General features: G+C 42.0%; 1 protein-coding gene across 5 annotated transcripts in view; it reads right to left on the bottom strand.

Moving 5' to 3' along the window:
* Positions 1-17,109: 17,109 nt before the first annotated feature.
* BMS1 (BMS1 ribosome biogenesis factor) overlaps positions 17,110-20,367 on the bottom strand; it is a 40,006-nt gene continuing 36,748 nt past the window's right edge. For all 5 annotated transcript variants that reach the window (XM_073353246.1, XM_073353243.1, XM_073353248.1 and 2 more), the window contains 3 exons: positions 19,737-19,912; positions 18,514-18,675; positions 17,110-17,651 (listed from right to left, as the gene is read on the bottom strand). In XM_073353246.1, the coding sequence (XP_073209347.1) occupies positions 17,421-17,651; positions 18,514-18,675; positions 19,737-19,912 (569 nt within the window). In that variant the 3' untranslated portion in view covers positions 17,110-17,420. The remainder of the gene's footprint in view (positions 17,652-18,513; positions 18,676-19,736; positions 19,913-20,367) is intronic.

Raw genomic sequence — 20,367 nt, 5'->3', positions numbered from 1 at the left:
GTGGCATGAAATTAATAAATGTGCTTAAAGTGCATTAGTATAGGAAGTGCTGATTATGATTAATATCACCAGCCATCCTTCTGTACATTTCATAGGGGTGTTATGTTGATTTAACCCTTTTCTTATAACAGCATCAGCGCTTCATTCATTGGAAATTATTTGCATAGATCCTGTTAAAAAAAAATCAGACCCACAATTTTGGTGTCTTTGCCCTACCTTTGCTGCTTTGCACAGTATTTAACACTTCTGTTTTTCAAAGAGCCTTCAACAATGCAGCTGACTCACAGCTACCCTTGCGTCTAGCCCTGCAGAAAACCGTCTCCCATACAGACAACAGTAGCCTCAAAGACGATAACTCTATTGCACCCTGAAACCCCAATACACACATACAGTGCCTCAATGAAGTGTCAATTTAAAAAGGAGCCAGGGCCATTTCACCCACCCAACTGACTTGAATAGGGAGTCTGCAGAGTCACACAGTCTTGACCTTGATGCTCAATTCAATGAGATTTTAACAACATGACAAGCTATACAATTGTGGGCCAGCTATGTCTCTGCTTAAGAGTTGGAAAATGGAACGCTGATTCATTCAACCTTTACTGCCTGTTAACAGATGTGCTGAAGGCCATGTTTTTCCATGTGGATGGAACTATCCAGCCTGCACAGATCAGCTCATCAGATTAAGTTTACGGCAGCATATTAAGGAGATGGAGGGAGGTAAGATAATGCAGCGAAATAACCTCTTTGTTATCTTGTGTGCAGCTGATTTCTGTCCCATCTTAAAAAGACAGTAAATTACTGTAACTTGAAAGTAGCTGAAAGAAGAGTACATGTGTGACTGCTACAGTTTATGGTTCTGAACACGATATTTAATATTTTAAGAATCGCTTATTCAAAATATTTGACAGTCTGGAATTGGTACAAGCGAGCTAACTGACAAGGCTAAAATGAGAGCTGTGGTGGGCAGCAGACAGAACATCTTCAGAACGGCAGCAGCGTGTAGGTTCCTAGAACACGACCAGCTCCAAACTTGAAGCCCATGTTGTTCCAGGTAGGTAGAAGGATCCAGCCTGCACTGACCATCTTATTGGACTAGGACTTTCGCTAGTATCTTAAGGGGATGGCGGGAGGTAGAGAATATAGACACAAACATACAAAGAAATAATCGGTTATCTTTTTACAAAATTAGTTAAACTGCAGGCACATTTCCCTAATTAGCCCTTATGCTTCCTCAGCATGATGAATTAGGTTTAAAATCCATCCTAGCCCACCACTTGAGAAGATTAAATGGTATATTTTAGATTTTCAGCAGTAAAAGGTTGGATCACTATCTTACTCCTTCGCAAAGACTTCTGGGACTAATGGGCATCAGTCAATCCGGAGACAAATATCCCCTTCTAGCTGAGACCATAACCCTAGAGTATTGATCAAATGTCCACATCCCTTGCACATAATAGAATTTCTCAGTGAACTAATTGTTTTCTCTCCTTTCATCTCTGTAAATGAGGTCAACGGCAAGGGCAAAGAAGAGAAAATTAGCTCTAAGTGTTCTTGGCATCAAAGCTGGCTTGCTAGGGGAGAGAGTGAGTTTTCAGCTTTCAGAGAGTATCAGATATGGTTTATAAAGCACTGTGAAGCTTTCAAAAAACTCTAACTCTGGAGTTGCCTCAGATTAATGGGGTTGCTTTAACTACTTGAGGATTTATGCTTTCTAAATCTCCTTTTATGAACCTTGGCTATACATGGACAAGCAGACAGCACTAATTCAAGCCATACCTACAATGATACCTGCCTTTCATCTAAGAATCTCAAAGTACTTTAAAAATGTTAATGAAACCTCACAAACCACATACAACAGGCAAGTATTAGGGATCGTAACTGTTCCTGGGACCTTAATTTTAACCAGTTGTCTCTTGCCTGTGTAGATAGAACCAAACTGTATTTTACCTGTGGGCTTAAGCTTGCCCATAAACAATGTTCAAACAAGGCCAACCTGTTATAATACAGTCCCCACCCCACACAAACAACAGATTAAACTGTGCAGCTAGGCTCCTAAACCAACAAGTAAAGGGGGGCACCAAGAGATGGGCAAGTACAAGAACACAGTTCCTCAAAAAGTTCCTTCCCTAACATGGTGATTGTTCTCCTAGGTCTGAACTTTTGGCCCTTTTATTTTCACCTAGCACTGCTTATTGAACAAAGGCTACTCCTTGTCTGGCAACGCTTTCAGGCAGACTGTGAGTGAATTAGAATTCGGCAGCAACCAAATTGCCTCATTGCCCCATATAGTCACATATACTCAGATGTCTGCTCAGGCCAGCTGGCAGCACACTAATAGGATGGTTGCATGTCCTTGATGAGTAAAATAATCCCTGTGTATTTCGACCCCACCTTGCAAACATTTGTACATGTGCAATAGTCCCACTGAAGACAATGGGATTGCATACACTCAGAGTTAAACATATGCCTGCATCTTTGTAGGATTGGGCATTACTTTGTTATAGGTCACCACAGTCAATTTTTCGTTGTTGTTTATAATGGTAAATAGATTGGAATTTTTGGATATTAGATATCTCACCTACAAACTGAAAATCAGAGATGCTTAGGAGGAAAAACAGAACATCGGGTCATCTCTAATCAGTTCTTATTTTTGTAACATCATATTTGATTATTAAATGTATCCCTGTTGCTCCTACCTATCTTCTTGTACTAGTTATTTAATTTTTAAAACATTTCTTCTATTTTTGTAGCATTAACATGTCTTATAGTGGTTTCTATTCCGAACAAGGAGATGCCTAATATTCTCATATCCCACAGAGGTAGCTCAAACAGAAGATTTTCCTGTAATTTCATTTATTTCCTTCCCTTACTTTCTTTTCTTGCTTGAGAAAGAGAATGAGAGTAGCTTGTAGTGACAACTACACTCTGTCAAAACTTGGATCATTCCTCCTTCTGCCTTTTCTTTCACCTGCCCCTTTCTCTTTCAACTCTACCTTCTTCTCTACACCAGGAACACCATTTGATCGAAGAATAGTAGTCAAAAGCAAACCTCAGTTGGGCAGCCCCTTTATAGAATAAGCCCCGCCCACAGGAAGGAGGTAGGCTAATTGCAATTAAACCACAGAGCTGAACTATGGCATAACAGCACACAGTGCTGAGTAATTTTTGAAGAGGCAGCAGCTGTTTATGATCAACACACACAAGCTTTCTTCCCCCTCTCTCCCTCCCTCCAGTTGGTCTCACCGCTGCTCAGTCCCAACTTTATGTAATAAACCCCCCACAATAACTGGCTGTTGAAACACAGCTGTGCTTGGTCTGCTGGTTTAATACACCATCCTCCACTGCTCATCTCACCTGATGAGAGTACTCTGCACCCTTCCTTTGATTTTGTGGAGTACATTCACAAATAGTATGGGGGTAGAACAGCTCAGTGAAAAATCCCAGCCTTCTAAGCACTTAATTCCAACATGTTTTCCATAGGGCTCAAAATCAGCTGGAATTGACTCCAAGTTACAATGAACTTCATTACAGCCCCATCAGTTTCTGAGGAATTGAGGCTTTTGTTAAAAGCCTAGCTGCATATGCACTGGCAAAATTAGTACCTGTATTTCAGGAACTCCTGGCCCCAGACTAGGTGCAACGGTACCAAGTGACTAGCAGAGACTGCAGCCACTGAAACCTGCTCTGAAATTCTGTGGCACAGTGATAAAAACACCAGGGCTCTGTCTGCATCTGACGGCAAATACAGATCCAAATTTTGAGGAGGTCTCTGGTTGGGGGGAGGGACCCCGTCTGAAAGTGGCCCCATGCAGTGATTGGCTGAGTCAGAAGCCAATCAACATGAAACTTTCTCTCATAAGAAAAGCGTGACCTATCCATTCCATGCCTATGGTAAGTGTAAGCTTTATCTGCTAAGCTTGCATTGTTGACCTTGTTGTGTATGCCTTAATGACATTGACATTTAAATTGGCATTATTCCATTCCAAAAATTGATGCCTTGTTGAGATGAATGGGGCATTTCACACCTTTCAGAGCTATTGTTTCCTGCCCTGCGTCTGCTGAGTCAGGCAGATAAGGTTGCATTAGTTACACTGGATTCATTTTTAATGAAAAGCTTAGCTCCTGGAGCATACTTCAGCAGCAAAGGGGGCATCCTGTGGCAAATTCTATCTCCCCTTCTTTCTTGAAAGAAGAGAGGTCTGTTCTTGGTGGGGTAGAGCGGTAAAGTGTCTCCAGGTTAACATTAGCCACAGTAGCAAAGCCATGAATATCCCTTCCATTTACTTTAATGGGGAGATATGATCAAAGCCCAAATTAAAGCTGGTTAAACCTATTTGGATTATTTGTGAATCAAACACTCAAAGGTGCTCTCCAGGCTCCTGTCATCTCCGGTAGGGGCACTGTTTTCTGTTTCATTTTGGGGTGGTAGGGAAGGGGGCAAGGGAAGACTGGGGATTTCTAACAAACAGAACACAACCCAGCACTTTGTGGACTCCACAGCCATTTCTTCAGGTAACTCCTGGTCCTGAGCACCTGCAGAGCATCTTGGCCAACATCATAAGCCAAACATACATACGCGGGACATAAGATTCTAGACCCCATAAGATTCATGTTCCCTTGCTGAACATGCTCCTGACCACCCCCCAAGGCATGTCGGTGTTGCCAATGCTCACACATTTATAGAGAGTGAAGAAATAAGAGAATCCCTGGACCAGAAAGTTTACAGTCTAGAACAGGGGTGCACAAACTTTTTGGCCCAAGGGCCACATCTAGGTATGGAAATTGTATGGGGGGCCATGAATGTGCATGAAACTGGGGCTTGGGGTGTGGGGAGGGGTGAGGGTGCCAGCTGGGGGTGCAGGCTCTGGGATGGGGCCATAAATGAGGAGTTCAGGGTGCAGGAAGGGGCTCTGGGCTGGGACATGGGGTTGGGGTATGCGTGTGGGCTCTGGCTAGAGGTGCGGGCTCTGGAGTGGGGATGAGGGGTTGGGAGTGCAGGAAGGTGCTCTGGGCTGGGACTGAAGGGTTTGGAGGGGAGGAGGGGGACCAGGCCTGGGGCAGAGGGTGAGGGGCATGGGAAGGGGTCAGGGATGCAGTCTCCGGGCGGCCCTTACTTCTGGCAGCTCCAAGAAGCAGCGGCATGTCCCCCCTGTCTCCTACTTGGAGGGGTGGCCAGGCAGTTCTGTGTGCTGTCCCAGCCGCAGGCGCCACCCCTGCAGCTCCCATTGGCCATGGTTCCCAGCCAATGGGAGCAGTGGGGGTGGCACTTGGGGCAGGGGCAGCATGCGGAGCCCCCTGGCTCCCCCTATGCGTAGGAGCCAGAGGAGGAACATGCCACTACTTCTGGGAGCCGCATGGAGCCACGGTATGTGTGGAGCAGGGCAAGCCCCCAACCCCGCTCCCCAGCTGGAGCACTGGAGCAGGCCAAGCCCCCGACCCCACTCCCTGGCAGGAGCTTGAGGGCCGGATTAAAACCTCTGAAGGGCCTGATATGGGCCCCAGACCGTAATTTGCCCACCCCCCTGGTCTAGAGCAAAACACAGTCATCTTATACCAGGGACTATCAAATATCCATTAAATTGGGACTATTTTTAATCTCTGTTTAGCTGCATGGGATTCTAACCAGTGACCTATCTATTAGTAATACCCTGAACCACCCAGTCCCCCATAAGTGCTAATGATGCCCCTTCCAGAGTGAGACTTGCTTTCTGGAATCTTCATAACATCCAATTCTCACTTTCTGGAGCTTACACAGGTAAAGTCAGCCACATATTGCTCTCAGTCTATGGCATACCCTATTCTTCAAAAAGAAAAGGAGGACCTGTGGCACCTTAGAGACTAACAAATTTATTTGAGCATAAGCTTTTGTGAGCTACAGCTCACTTCATCGGATGCATCCGATGAAGTGAGCTGTAGCTCACGAAAGCTTATGCTCAAATAAATTTGTTAGTCTCTAAGGTGCCACAAGTACTCCTTTTATTTTTGCGAATACAGACTAGCATGGCTGCTACTCAAACCTATTCTTCAAGTGACAGCTGCCATTAACCAAATACAAATAATAAAAATGCAACAGGAAGTCTCATTTTAGTACAATATCCAAATTCACTTCTAAAGATGTTCTGGGGTCCTTGCACTAATATATTTACATAGATGCATTTTTTTCACCCCCATGTCGTTCACTGGCAGGGAATGACCTGACAGTTTTCAGATCCATAACATGGACCTTGTTATGCCAGTTCAGCTCCATTACACCTGAAGCCCTCAAGGGCAGGGCAGGACCATGCATTCTTAATGCCCATTAACTTGAAGTAAAATCCTCACAAAAACAAGGAAGTTCTGTATTGCCAACTTTAAAAAGTCTTTAACTCCACCTGCTAATTCATGGGCAGACTATAACCAGCCTTCTTGCTTGTGAATGACCTACAGAACAGGAATAATTCACAGAACATATCCATGAATAGTTTTAATTAAATTATGATGAAATGGAAAATTATGATTAAATGTCAGTTGTTTGTGGACAATTGGTGCACAACAACAACAAAGAGGGAGATTTATCAAGTAAATTATATAATGCAGATTAATCCACCAGCTCTTGTCTTTTCCATCTCTAATATCTACTAGGCACATGCCTGCCAAAAAGCTTAGCAACTTCTTGCACAACCTTCCTCCATACTGAATGTGCAAGGAATTTAGAGCAATCTCTGTCAACAGAGCATGGCTCTGTTTCCCAGCGGTGGTTAGACCATGCACAGAGGTTTGTGAATCCACTACTGCCATGGGAACTAATGGACCTGCTTGTTTAGCAGTAGAAACCCCTGCTTTTAAATCCAGCAGTTCTGGATACACTGAACTAGGGTCATTGATATATGAATATGTTGCCATATCAATTTACTATACAAAAGTCTTCCAGTCAGGAGATGGGGAAAAGCCAAAATAAGAGGGTGTAGCCCAATGTGGTAAGAGTCAAGGCAAAGCCAAGGCCAAAGCACTGTGAACGCTATCTTGGAGAAGGATTTTGGCTTGTGCAAAAGTTGTGGGTATATTTTTGTTATCTGCCTTTTCTAATCATTTACATACTGAACCCCTGTTTCTTCTGTTCTGTAATTTGACACCACATTTTTGCACCATCCTGTAGCAAGGTACTCCTATGTACAGGGTTAATTTAAAGCTATTGCCTCATTTTCGGCAACTATTTAACACATTCATCTTCTATGCATTTCAATTTCTCCCACCAATGCATCTCTTATAATTGGAATGAGGTGCTCCATTAAGCTTCCTAATAGATTCTGTTCTCAAAACCCAATAATTTAGGGCACAATACATTAAAACAGACAACATATTAAGACTGGTGTTTGTGAATATAAGGCTTCATCAACAGTGACCTTAAAACTAGAGCAAGGGTGGTGTTTAAGCTTGGTTCCAGAGAAAGCAATATCTAATATGCCTAATTGCAATAGGTGCTGTGCTATCTCCTTCAAAGAATCTTAAAACACACAGTACAGTGTAGATAGGAACAAACCATAGGCCTGATCTTTAGAAGTGTAGAATACCTGTAGCTCCCACAGACTTCATTTGGAGTTGTGGGTGCTCAGCCTTTATGAAAACCAGGCCCGTGTTTTTAACTGTATCCCTAAATTATACCAGAACCTTGTCTTAGTTTGGAGACCCAGCTAAGACATGTTTAAGGCCAGGTCTACACTCGTGAGCTTACAGCAGCACAGCTGCACCGGTGCAGCTGATCTGCTGTAAGAGCGCTCATGTAGCCGCTCGTGCTGACAGGAGAGAGCTCTGCCATCAACATAATAAAACCACCTCCACGAGCAGTGGGAGCTGTGTTGGTGAGAGAAGTTTTCCCACTGACATAGTGCTGTGCACACTACCACTTATGCCGGCAAAGCTTATATGTCATTCAGGGCAGGGGCGGCCCATGCATATAGGCGAACTAGGCGTTCACCTCGGGTGCCAAATTAAATGGCACGCCAAATTCTAGGGAAAAAAAATCAAATGAAAAAACATGAAAAAGATGAAAAAATAAAATAACGAAGCTGTCATTGTTTCAATTCCCGTGTGCGTACGGAGGGAATATGAATTATAATTCATTTCTCTACATTTCTGAGAATTTATTAGTATGTCAAATCTTTTATTTACTGCAAAAAATAAATAATATTTTAGCAACATTTTTTTCGATTTGCGATGTAGGGTCAAGATGACCCACTCCGCAATTTTGATAAGCAAAAACTCAGCCACAATGAAACACATCCACCAGCCGCAGAAGCTACAATGCTAGTGACACCTAACTTGAATATACATCAAGGTCGCATAGCCAGAAATTCATGTAGAGCAGAGATATCACGAGTTGATACACGTCAAATGGTCATTTTAACACACGTTGCAGGTAGATGGTTAAGAATTGAGCGAATGCTGTGGAAAATAACGACTTTCAGCATTATAAATCCAAAATGTGGGTATCTTTAAGTGTTATTAAACCTTAGTGTTATTTTTGGGCGGTATAATTATGAACTTTTCTTTGTTATAACTGGTTCACATGTAATAAATAAGGTCCATAAAAGAAAAGTAACAGCATTAATGCTTAATAGACTATGAAAGTGATGATGTCACACTCCAAGCGGGTAACCGCGAGGAAGGGGATAACTTTCCAAACAATCGGTGTCAGGTTATCATGTCGAAAAAGGTCATTTTGTTTCCATGTAAATGCTGTAACTAACTGTTTTAATAGGTAAGTGAGTGTATGTTACTAATCACTGAACCTTTTAGCAGTGAAACGACGTGTTGGGATGGCTGCAATGTGGTTTAAATCGTCAGCTATGTGGTGGGTGTGTCAGCCATCCTTAACGCGATAATGCTTGCCGTCAGGAGCACAGTACATAACAATATTCAAATACCCCATGGCAGAAAGAGGAAAAAGAAAACCCTCAGGAGTGGAGTACCACAAATGAAAGGCTGAGAAGGAAAAGGACCAAGCAAAATAGCAGGGATCTTTCCTGAAATATCTTCTCTTTAATCCAAATAAAGATGGAAGCAGTTCACAGCATCCAGATGAAGGAATTTTACTTGGAGAGGAGGTTAGCTCGCATTTACATGGAAGCAGTTTGGAACATCAAGATGAAGATATACTACTTCGAGATGAAAGTAGCGCACATCCACAGAAAAGCAGTTTGGAAACTCAAGATGACGGCAACTCACAGCATCAGACTGATATGGAAGTGGAGAAAATTTATTCACCTTCAGAGACACATGCAGAAATTGAAGTAAATGAAGTAGAAGGAAGAAAGGATGAGGAAGTTACAAACAAGTTACAGTACGGGGACCCAGCTTCATGGCTCAGATGTGATGAGAGTGTGCGGCAAATTCTCATGGAACATGGACCCGAACAAGTTCATGAATTCCCCTTCCCTAAGGATGAAAACAAAAGAAAATTATCTGCTCAGCATTACAAGAGGAAACTCAGTAATGGGGAAGAAATTAATAGAAACTGGTTACAATATTCAGTGTAGAAGGACTCTGTGTTTTGCTTTTGTTGCAAGTTATTTAGAAATCAAGCAATTAGTACATCACTTACTGAAAATGATTTGAAGGACTGGAAAAACATATCTTCAATTTTCTCTTCACATGAAGAAGTACAGAACATTTGGAATATTTTCAAAATTGGAAAGACCTTGAATTACAATTGAAAAAAGGAAAAACTATCAAAGAAGAAAATTTACGTGTGATCAAGGAAAAAGAAGAATATTGGCAACAAATATTAGAGCATCTGATTACTTTAGTGAGAGTTCTTGGTGGGCAAAATTTAGCATTCCACAGCCATGGTAGAAATGAAAATTTATACACTCCAGGTAATGGAAACTTTTTAAAATTTTTTGAATACCAACTTTGTTTGATCCAGTCATGAAGGAGCATCTACGTAAAATAACTGATCATGAAACACAGGTTCATTACTTAGAAAAAAATATGCAGAATGAACTGATAATAGCAAATGCCATTAAAAAGAAAATTGCCCATTCTGCAAAATACTTTTCAATAATACTGGACTGTACACCAGATGTGAGTCATGTTGAACAAATGACGATGGTCATTCGTTTTGTGGATAGGGAAAAGTCTGCAGATGAAGATAACGTTGAAGTACTCATAAAGGAACATTTTTTGGGTTTCGTACCACTGAAGGAGATGACTGGAGCATTTATGACTGAAACTATTCTACAAGAGCCTGAAACAATGTCATTATCTGCTGAAAACTTACATGGCCAAGGCTACAATAATGGGAGTAATATGAAGGGTAAAGACAATGGTGTGCAAAGGAGAATGATGGAAATCAATCCTAGGGCCTTTTTCATTCCTTACAGAGCACATTCTCTGAATTTGGTTGTCAATGATGCTGCGAGATGCTGTTTGGAGGCAAGCAGTTTCTTTGGCCTGGTGTAACGTGTTTATGTGTTTTTCTCAGGCTCAGCACGCCGTAGGGAGATTCTGACTCGCCATGTGAATTCTCTAACTGTGAAACCACTTAGTCAGACAAGATGGGAGAGTCGCACTGATGCTTTGAAATCTCTTCGCTATGAACTTGGAAACATTTATGATGCCCTAATTGAAATTTCTGATGATACTACCTTTACTGGATCATCCGGCAATATGGCACGTTCAGATGCAGAAGCTCTTGCAAATGGCCTTTCCAAGTTCAAATTTGTGACTTGACTCATTTTGTGGTATAATATCCTTTTTGAGATTAGCCTCACTAGTAAGCAGCTTCAGGAAAAGAACTTGAACATACATTCTGCTATTCAAAAACTGCAGCAAACTAAAAATATTCTGGAGAAATTCAGAAGTGATGAAGGGTTCGAAAGAATACCAGTAGATTCTCTCGAGCTTGCTGAAGAAATAGACTTTCTGACAGAATTTGAACCAGAGCCAGTTCGCATTCGGCAAAAGAAACCACAGTTTTTGTATGAAGGCCGACACACACCCAGAACCCAAAACAAAGGTTCAAAGTGAATTTCTACTTTGCAGTCCTTGATACTGTTATTCACTGGGTTGACGAAAGATTTCAACAGATGCAGAAGCTAGAGTCAGCATTTGGCTTTCTATAGGATATCCACAGCTTGCAAAAGAAAACAGCAAAACAGATAAAATAATTTTGTATAAAACTGGAGTTGGCATTGACTTATGAAAATTCAAAAGACATTGATGCTACAGATTTGTGTAGTGAGCATCAGGCTTTTTCAAGAGGACTTAAGAAACATTCCACTCCTGAAGAAGTACTGAAGTTTGTTTATGAAAATAAACTCTCAGACAGTTTTCCAAACATTTTTATAGCTCTATGCATTCTTTTAACTTTGCCAGTTTCTGTAGCTAGTGGGGAACATAGCTTCTCAAAGTTAAAATTGATAAAAACATATCTGTGTTCAACAATGGAGCAAGGGAGACTTGTTGGACTTGCCACAATGTCAATAGAGCATGAAATAGCTGGAAAACTGGATCTAAAAGAACTTGTGACTGAATTTTCAAAACTTAAAGCAAGAAAAGTCATGTTTTAAAAGCAGTGTTTTTTTTATTCGGAGTGTTTTGTAAATACAGATTAAAGTTCATTGAAGAATTTTCTTATTTCTTTCTATATTGGATGTGGTGGTAATGGCAGTTAAAGCAGGGTAGCCTAATGGAGGATTTTGGATTTGTAATAATAATAATTATAATTAACATTTTTAATTTAATATTTGAAATCGGACTGAATCATCATCTAGGTCGTGTACAAATCTGTTATGAAAAGTTTGTGTGTCTATTTTATCTGATCTCAGAAACATTGGTTGGACAGACGGACCGACAAACCTAATAATTAAGCCTCTGTTTTTTTAAAAAAAAAAAAAAGCATAAAAAACATTAAAAGGAAAAAAGGGGCAAAATGTTTCCCAGTTTACCAAAAACGTCAGCCTAGATCTGCCCTTGGGTTTGGGGTTGAGGGTGCCGATTGCATGGTTCACCTAGGGCGCCAGTTGCTGGCAGCTAGTCTAGGGCCGCCCCTGCTTCAGGGAGGGAGGGGTTTCTTTCACACTCCTACACGAACAAGGTCAACCTATGCTTTAATTACATCAGCAGGATACTGTGTTTTAACAGTCTTCTAACAGGGGTGGGATAGCTTGGTGGTTTGAGCATTGGTCTGCTAAACCTAGGGTTGTGAGTTCAATCCTTGAGAGGGCCATTTGGGGATCTGGGCCAAAAACTGCTGCTTGGTCCTGCTTTGAGCAGGGGGTTGGACTAGATGATCTCCTGAGGTCCATTCCAACCCTGATATTCTATGATATATATGTTTCTATGATAGTTTCTCCACTGTAGGGGAAACCCTTGAAATGTGCTTAAATACTGCATCCATTAACTAGGTTTGCTCTGCCATGTGGGTGGGTCTTTTATTTCATAATTTCTTGTCATTACAGAGTAGCTCTCCAATTTTAAAAACATAATGGGTTTAAAATAAAAATCTCCCAAATGCTGATTGGGGCTGGAATGTCTCCCCTTGGTTCCAAACTTATATAGCTGGATGCATCAATACAAATGGATTGCACAGCACATATTTTATTCCATCTCCCAGAGAGCTGGATGGTGTATTGACTTGGAAGATTTGCATGTGGAAAACGTGTAAAAGGGTGGTTGTTGTTACATTTGCCTGGGGATTAGGCATGAGCAAAATTGCTTGTTATTTGTACCTCCTGTGACATTCACCATGTTTACTCAAGATAAGAACAGCTGTGGACCCTTGTTCTATCACGGGTAGGAACATAGCCAATGAGTCTCTCAGATAACTCAGGCTTTGTTGTAACATTCTCCCCGCCATATATTACTGAGACATTATTCTTGTGACAGAGATAGTTCTTACCTTGTAACAATCTTCAGACACACAGAGGAGGCTGATTGTTTCAGGTAGGTGAGTGTGAAATGTGATCAGAGCCTGGTCAAGCTTCTGTTCGTTACCTAGTACAGTACAGAGAGGATGTTCATCAAGACTGATCCTACCACATGTCTCCTGGAAACATCTGCAAATATCCTGCCCTATCAAGTATAGTCCATATTTGATAACATGCTAGATAAAAGGTAGTCAATTTGTGAAACGGCCCCATAAAAAGGCCATTTTTGCTGTCTAATTTAGGGCTAAGTGTTCCCATCTCTACTGAAGGGAGCCAAGAGAAGCCTAGACCTGTGGATTCTGGCCCATAGGGCACAGAACGGGTTGGGGAGCAACTGTTCCATGATATGCCCCACCCGCACACATGGCAGGTGTATCACAGCGTTCAGGCTCTGTATGTGGGAAAGGCTAGGCTAGAGCAGGGGGCTGGCTGGGCTTTGCCACCCTCTTCCCTCTCAAGCCCAATGCCAAACCAAGAAGAGTGAATGCTGAGTCAGGAGTAACCCATCTGTGCACCTCCTGCCAGGCTATGACAGCACAGCAGAGGTCAGGGGAGCGAGGGCAGTATGCTAGCGGAAAGCACAGTAGGTAAGGGCCAGTGCAGAGGCACAAGGTCTCCACAAGAATCACCTGTGTTCAAATGTCAAACTCTGTGCCCATTCTGAATGGGAGCAAAACCAACCCTCCCCTCTGCCCCCCCGAGAATCTGGAATAAACTCCCCAAGTACAAACTTTGGGCATTCCCCTTCCACTTTGGTGGTTTCTCCAGTGTAGCATGAAGCCCTTCATTTCTCCAGGCCCAGAGAATGACCAGCAGTTTTACTCCTTTCAGAAAGCTTCCCAGGTGTTCTCACAGAACTGGGCCAAATCACTCTCAGCTGCAAGTCCACCAGCATCAATGGTGTCGCACCAGGGACCCATTTAGAATTTAGCCCCCCTCTAGCATTACAGAACATTTGAGAACAAGCCACTTCCCTCTCCTATTCCATGGAGAGAAAACTAAAACATTTGAATGTGAAAAACAGGCCAAAGTAGTATATTAGAGGCCATTGTTATTAAAAAGAAATATCTTCCAGTCCTTTAGAATGAAAACCATGTAGTTGCATGCGACCAAGGCTCTGTTCACTTTTGGTACATAAAGTATTAATGTGCTCTCCCTGCTGTGCAAAGGCTGTACTATAGCCATTATTTTCCATGGTCATTTTAATCTATATGTTACGTGTCACACTTCCCTCATGTTATAGGCAGGGATTTATAGGGACCTACCTTAGAGCATACTAAATCAAAGCACAGGAACAATTAACAAATGTATTGGAACTTGGCCAGATTCTCTATCATCATAAAAGTGGGGGCCCCCTGAAGTCCAAAACAATGAAAAACAAATCTGCCTTGATGGTTACTTAATATGTTCCCCCTCATAAATTTCCAAAATAAAAAGGCTCTACTGGTGATTTTAAAATAGTTTTTTCTCTATTATGGAGGTAGTTACACTTTCATAGTTAAGGTGGAGTTGAGTTTTCCACTTAAAGCAGTTCTACCTTTTGGTTTAACATGGATACAATTTACCCTCCCCAAACACACACGTTACATCAGTTTTACTTAAAGATATTTTTAAACATAGGTCAGTTTAAGAATGATTTATTGCAGGGTAGTTTAAACTAATTTAAGCTAAATTGATATAAACCAGGGGTTTGTGTTGATGTAGAGACTATTCAGCCTTTTGCACCAGTTCAATAAAAAAATGAAACCTATTTTTTATATACTGCTTTTCATCCATAGATCTCAGTGTGCTTAATAAAAGGTGGAATGGCGGGTAGGCCAGTATCATTATGCCCATTTTACAGATGGGAAAACTGAGGCACAGAGAAGAGACTTGCTCCAGGTCACCCAGCAGGCCAGTGGCAGAGCCAGGAATAAAGCCCAAGTTTCCTATGTCCCAGTTCAGATAAACCATACCTTTAGTTAAAACACTGCAACTCTGGGAAAAGAAGAGCTCTTACTTTAAATGAATTTGAGAATTTATGAGTAATTTAAGAATTAAAAAATGGGTCCTTTCAAAAATTTAGCGTGCTGTGTCCCACCTTATATATAACTGAGGTGTATTTGGTTTGTTCATATGGAAGCATCTGTTTAAATTAATGGATTTGCTCATCTTTTGAATTAGACAATATTTATCGAGGCTGCATAGGAAAAAAAATAGTATAAGCCTAATCAGAACACACATTTGGAATTGGCCTGCCACAGAACACGTTTTCTTACCTGGACCAGTGCTCTGAGTGGATCTGACCACAAGGAAAAACACAACTGCAGTCCTTCTCTTCTCCTTTTTCTTCTTCTTCAGCAAAGGTACTATCAGCAAAGCTTTACACACTTCAGTGTGTCGTGATCAGAGTTCAGAAACAGTTCACAACTTTAGGTTCCCATGTTTACCTTTAATAAAGAAAAACGTGCAGGCAGGGGCTGCACTGGTAACCTGACAGGACCCAAGGGCTACATCTAATTGGCATAAATTAGAGAAGAATGCAGAGGAGTGGCTTGTGGAAGCTACAGATGGCAGCATGCAAACTTCAGGTTTGATGGTACATGCATCCTGATCTGAAGTCTCAGTGGGGACTGTTATATGTTTGTACAGTGCCTAGAACAATGAGGCTGGAACCACTAGTGGACACTAATAAAATAACAGTGGGTCACTCCTCCATGCTTCAGATGAACCGTCATGAGCTGCATGGTAAAAATCTAAGGGTGGCCACTCAACTACTCAGCAGAGAGGGTCTGCTTTTATTTCGAAGTGAACCCCCCTCTTCTCATACCTAGGCACTTTTCATTTCATGTGAAGAAAATAGTTATATTTTCACAGAGGCCTGGTTTCCACCTCTCGTGAACAATAGATGCATTAGAACTGCAATACTAAAAGTTTTCCCCAACATGGTGAGATTAACTAAGAGAATCCTAGAATGTTAAATGCTCACATGAAAATCCACAACCACCCCATTCAATATAATGCCTTTATGGACAATGTGAGCACGAGGGAGCCCTGATCCTGATTGGGATCTCTGCAGTAATAAAATAAAAATAATGAGGAAATTCAGTTTGAGGAAACAAGATCTCATCTCTGAATGAGACCCCAAAAGATTATAATCCCAAAATTTTATCTGACCACTGCCAGCTGGGAGAGGAAGCATTATCATTAGCTTTGTGCCAGCAATGTTTGGTGCTATACATGACAAAATGAAAATAGTCCCCTCTATCTTACTAAGAGCTTACAATTTAATGCTTTGTCCACATAGCCCAAAAGGTGTTGGGTTTTTTCCAACTGAGTTATTTTAACATGACTGAAAACCCCCTTCGACCTTCCCTCCCCACCACCACCATGTAGGCAGTTTAGTATCATTACGATCAATTGAGCTGGTTAGACATGAGCATTAAGGGTGTTTTCAATAGAGTTATCCTAACTCAACTAAGCCAACTTGATTGGTGAGGGGGGAAAAAAAATCACACCTTTTGCTCCCAGACAGACAGGTCCCAAAGTACTTGCACAAGTTGTGGAGTATGCATGCATGGTTCTAGCCACCGTCCAGGGGCAGGATGCTGGTGAATCATTTTTTCTTTTGAACACTTGGCTTTGAACTATAGCGGAAGGCATATGGGAAGTACTTCTGTGGTGCTCGAGTTCAGGAATGCAAGACCCAGATATATGGAAGTGACTACTTCCATGGCATTTACTGTAACACCAAAGCCAAATAACGCACCCTGCTCTCTCCAGGATGTGGCTGTTGTGGATTAGTGAGCGTCCTGCCTTTTCACAGTAGCTCTGCTGCAGGGCAGAATTAGGAAAAGACTGAAGACCTGTCTACACTCAGAACATCACAGAGGCTGCAGCGCTTCAAAGTAGACAGTACTTATGCCAATGGGCAGACCTCTCCTGTCCACCTCCCTGAAAGGCGGTAGCTCGGTCGACAGAAGTCGACCTAGTGCTGTCTACACAGGGACTTGTACTGTCTTAACAATGCCTCTCAAGGGTGTGGATTTTTCACACCCCTGTGCCATGTAGTTACGCTGACTTTTCTAGTGTAGACCAGGCCTGAGCATTACCAACCCAGAGACAGATTCTGACGCCCTTATTTACATTAAGTAGCACCTTACTCCACGAGCAGTCCATTGAAATCAAGGTGGTCCATTCATAAATGAATGACATTCAATAATTAACATTAAAATAGTTTAATGGTTGCTTGCAGAGCATGCTGTATGGATGTAACTGCATGGAAATACTAAGGGGACAGTTCTCCAATAGATTTACGCTCCCCCCCCCCAAATAATAATTTATAACTTCTATTTATATGCATTTCCAAATGATAAGAAGTCATATTAATATTTTTCCCCTTGTCTTCTCAATAGCAAGTTCAGTTTATTCCAAGGCATGTTTCAGATATTGTCTTTTGACTAGATGTTTGTAGGTACTGCAGAGATAACTATCCTCCAGTTCCATTTTAGATCTGATGAGACCTCCAGAAACTCACTTCTCTCTCTCACCAGATCCCTTCAAACTTGATTTCTGCCTTTTTTTCTCCTTCTGTCCCATAATTCGAAAGAGTTTTTTCTTGGCTTCCTTTTGCCTCTTAAATTTCTCTTCCTCCTCCTTGTGCTTCCTTTTGAGGTAATCTTTACGGTGCTGATGATGGTTTAATTTGGCCTTCTTTATTTTGTAGCTATGCACAGTACCCAAAGCAGTAAGTAGGGCTGATATCTGGTTGAAAGAGAAAACAAACAGTTAAATATACAAATAGTTACATTTGAGGTGAGCCACAGAACGGTTTCCAAAAGAAAGAACAAATTTAACCCCTGGGGAACCATGAGTTAAAGATATTATTTAATGAACAGTGTCAGGATCCGAGACACTGGGCAAATCACTTACTCTCACTGTGACTCTGTTTCACACCTTTGTAAAATGGGGATAATTACCATGCCTAATCCTAGGAACATTAAGAGGCTTACTTATTATTTATGAAGCTATTTTGAGATCCTTGCATTGAAGGTATTATTGAAAAGTGTTGTGCATCATTATTATTATTATTGTTATTATTAAGATTATTTAATGTTACAGGAAGGCTAAACTGAGGTTTACATCCTCCCGTCCTTACAAACCCTCTATCTTTCCCCAAATCCTGCATCATCACAATTTCTTTATTTGTGTTCAAAGCCTCTCTTTACTATTAATAGATGGCAAATGTAAGAGCAAAGAGAAGCAGGCAATTATATACCTAAAACTCCCATAACTGCACACCAGTGACCTAAACATCTTGAGAATACTACGACTAAGACATACTAGGAGAATTGGGGAGACATACTTTTGTCATACATGATCTAGTACAACAATTCCTAGCAACCATCTGCTCTGTAGTCTGCTCAGGACCAATTCAGCATAGAGCTCTGCTATGTACCACATACAGAGATGGAATGATGGCTGGAGGCAAGATATAATCTCAGGAACAAATTTTTGGCAATAGCTGCACATTTCAGTGATCCTAAAACTAAATTAAGAGTCATACATGATCCAAGCAACACAATCTTAAACAGGAAGAGTTAATTTCACAATAAAACATATTTACCTTCTTTTCATGAGGCTCCCTGATAACCGCTGGTCTCCACTGGTCCTTTGTAGGCTTAGCTTTCTTCTCATGATTCTTAGGCTTGTTCTTAAATGGCAGTGCCTTCTGGAGTGCTTTAGGAATGTGGAGCTTATTGAAATGCTTCTTCTCCCTCACTATTGGCTGAAAAAACAAATTTCACACACACGTAAGAGTCGTATTTCTATAACGTATTTCTATTTTTTCCTGTGCACATTTACATTTCAAATAAAATGAGTTCTCTGTCATTCTTGCCCTTGGCTGGGGATGACAGACATAGTAGAATGGTACAGGTGAACCTAAGGCTAAGGTTTTGTCATGGATATTTTTAGTAAAAGTTATGGACAATAAAGAAAAATTAATGGAAGCCCATGACCTGTCCCTGACTTTTACTAAAAATATCCATGATAAAATGGGAAAGGGCTGGGCAGCTGAAAAGTGGCCGGGAGCTCCAGGGCCCCCACCACCCGTGGGGGCTCAGAGTTCCAGGGCCCCCAGCCGAGGTGGTTGGGGAGCTAACTGGGTACCTCTGCCCCCGCCACAGGGGCTGGGAAGTTGCAAGGTAGCCCCGTTGCCCATGGTGGCCTACAGCCTCAGGAGGCAAGGATACCTCACAACTCCCTGCCACTGCGGGAAGCTGTGGGACCCTGCAGCTCCCAGCCACCAGGGCTGAAGTCATGGAGGTCTTTGGAAGTCACGGATTCTGTGACTTTCATGACCTATGTGACAAAATTATAGCCTTAACTGTGTCTCATTACATCTTTTGGGTGAGATGTAAAACCAAAGCCCCTATCATTTATAGGTCTTCAAAAAATCCTATGATGTGCTTTTAAGAGATTCTGGATATTAGCTTTGCCATCCAAGAAAAATGTCTTTGTGGTAATTAAGAAGTCTACCTATATTAATCCAATGCCATTTAATTGGGATGTCCCACTGGTTCTCCAATTTTTCATGGGTCACTTTGTAAACTCTCATTGATCCACCATCCAACTCATCACCTCGATCCCCCACAGCTTTTCTGCATACCACCCAAGAAGGGCCATGCCAGCTCTTCTGTGAGTGACGAGATGTACACACACACACACACACACATATACATACACACACACACACGTATATTGCACTTAATTTTACAATGATTTTAGGAGCAGCGGAGGCCACACACACATATTTTAACACGCAGATTGCAAGAATATAGAAGATACCTTATAGAGGGAATCTTTGTTTTGCTTCAGTCTGATGCCCCGTTCATGCCTCAGTTGGCCAGTTGTCTTCATTCCTGTCCAAGTATCTTTCTCACCTGCTGGCTTCAGCAAGGATGTTACTGGGTTATAGAAGGCTGGGATGGAAACAGGATACCATGTCCGCATAAAGACAATATCTGAAAGGAAAGAACATGATCACTTAGCTTTTGACAATGTGGTTTACTGTATCCATGCTACAGATAGACATTTGAATAAGGAAGTCAACTGAACTGCAAACTGCACACTAAATTAACTTCTATTTTACAAGAGGAACACTCTTCTTATCCTCAGTCTCTAGAAAAGGGGCGGGCAAACTTTTTGGCCTGAGGGCCACATTGGGTTTCCAAAATTGTATGGAGGGCTGGTTAGGGGAGGCTGTGCCTCCCCAAACAGCCAGGCATGGCCTGGCCCCTGCCCCCTATCTGACCGCCTCCCTGCTTCTCGCCCCCTGATGGCCTCCCTGGGACTCCTGCCCCATCCACTACCCCCTGCTCCCTGACCACCCCCGGACTCCCTTCCCCTGACTGCCCCCCCCCCGCCACTCCATCCAACCCCCCTCTCCTTCCTGACTGCCCCCCCCGGACTCCTACCC

The sequence above is a fragment of the Lepidochelys kempii genome, chromosome 7 (assembly GCF_965140265.1).
Source record: "Lepidochelys kempii isolate rLepKem1 chromosome 7, rLepKem1.hap2, whole genome shotgun sequence".
In the NCBI taxonomy this organism is placed as follows: domain Eukaryota; kingdom Metazoa; phylum Chordata; order Testudines; family Cheloniidae; genus Lepidochelys; species Lepidochelys kempii.
The sequence above is the reverse complement of the archived record's forward strand: the minus strand, read 5'-3'. Positions and strand labels throughout refer to the sequence as shown.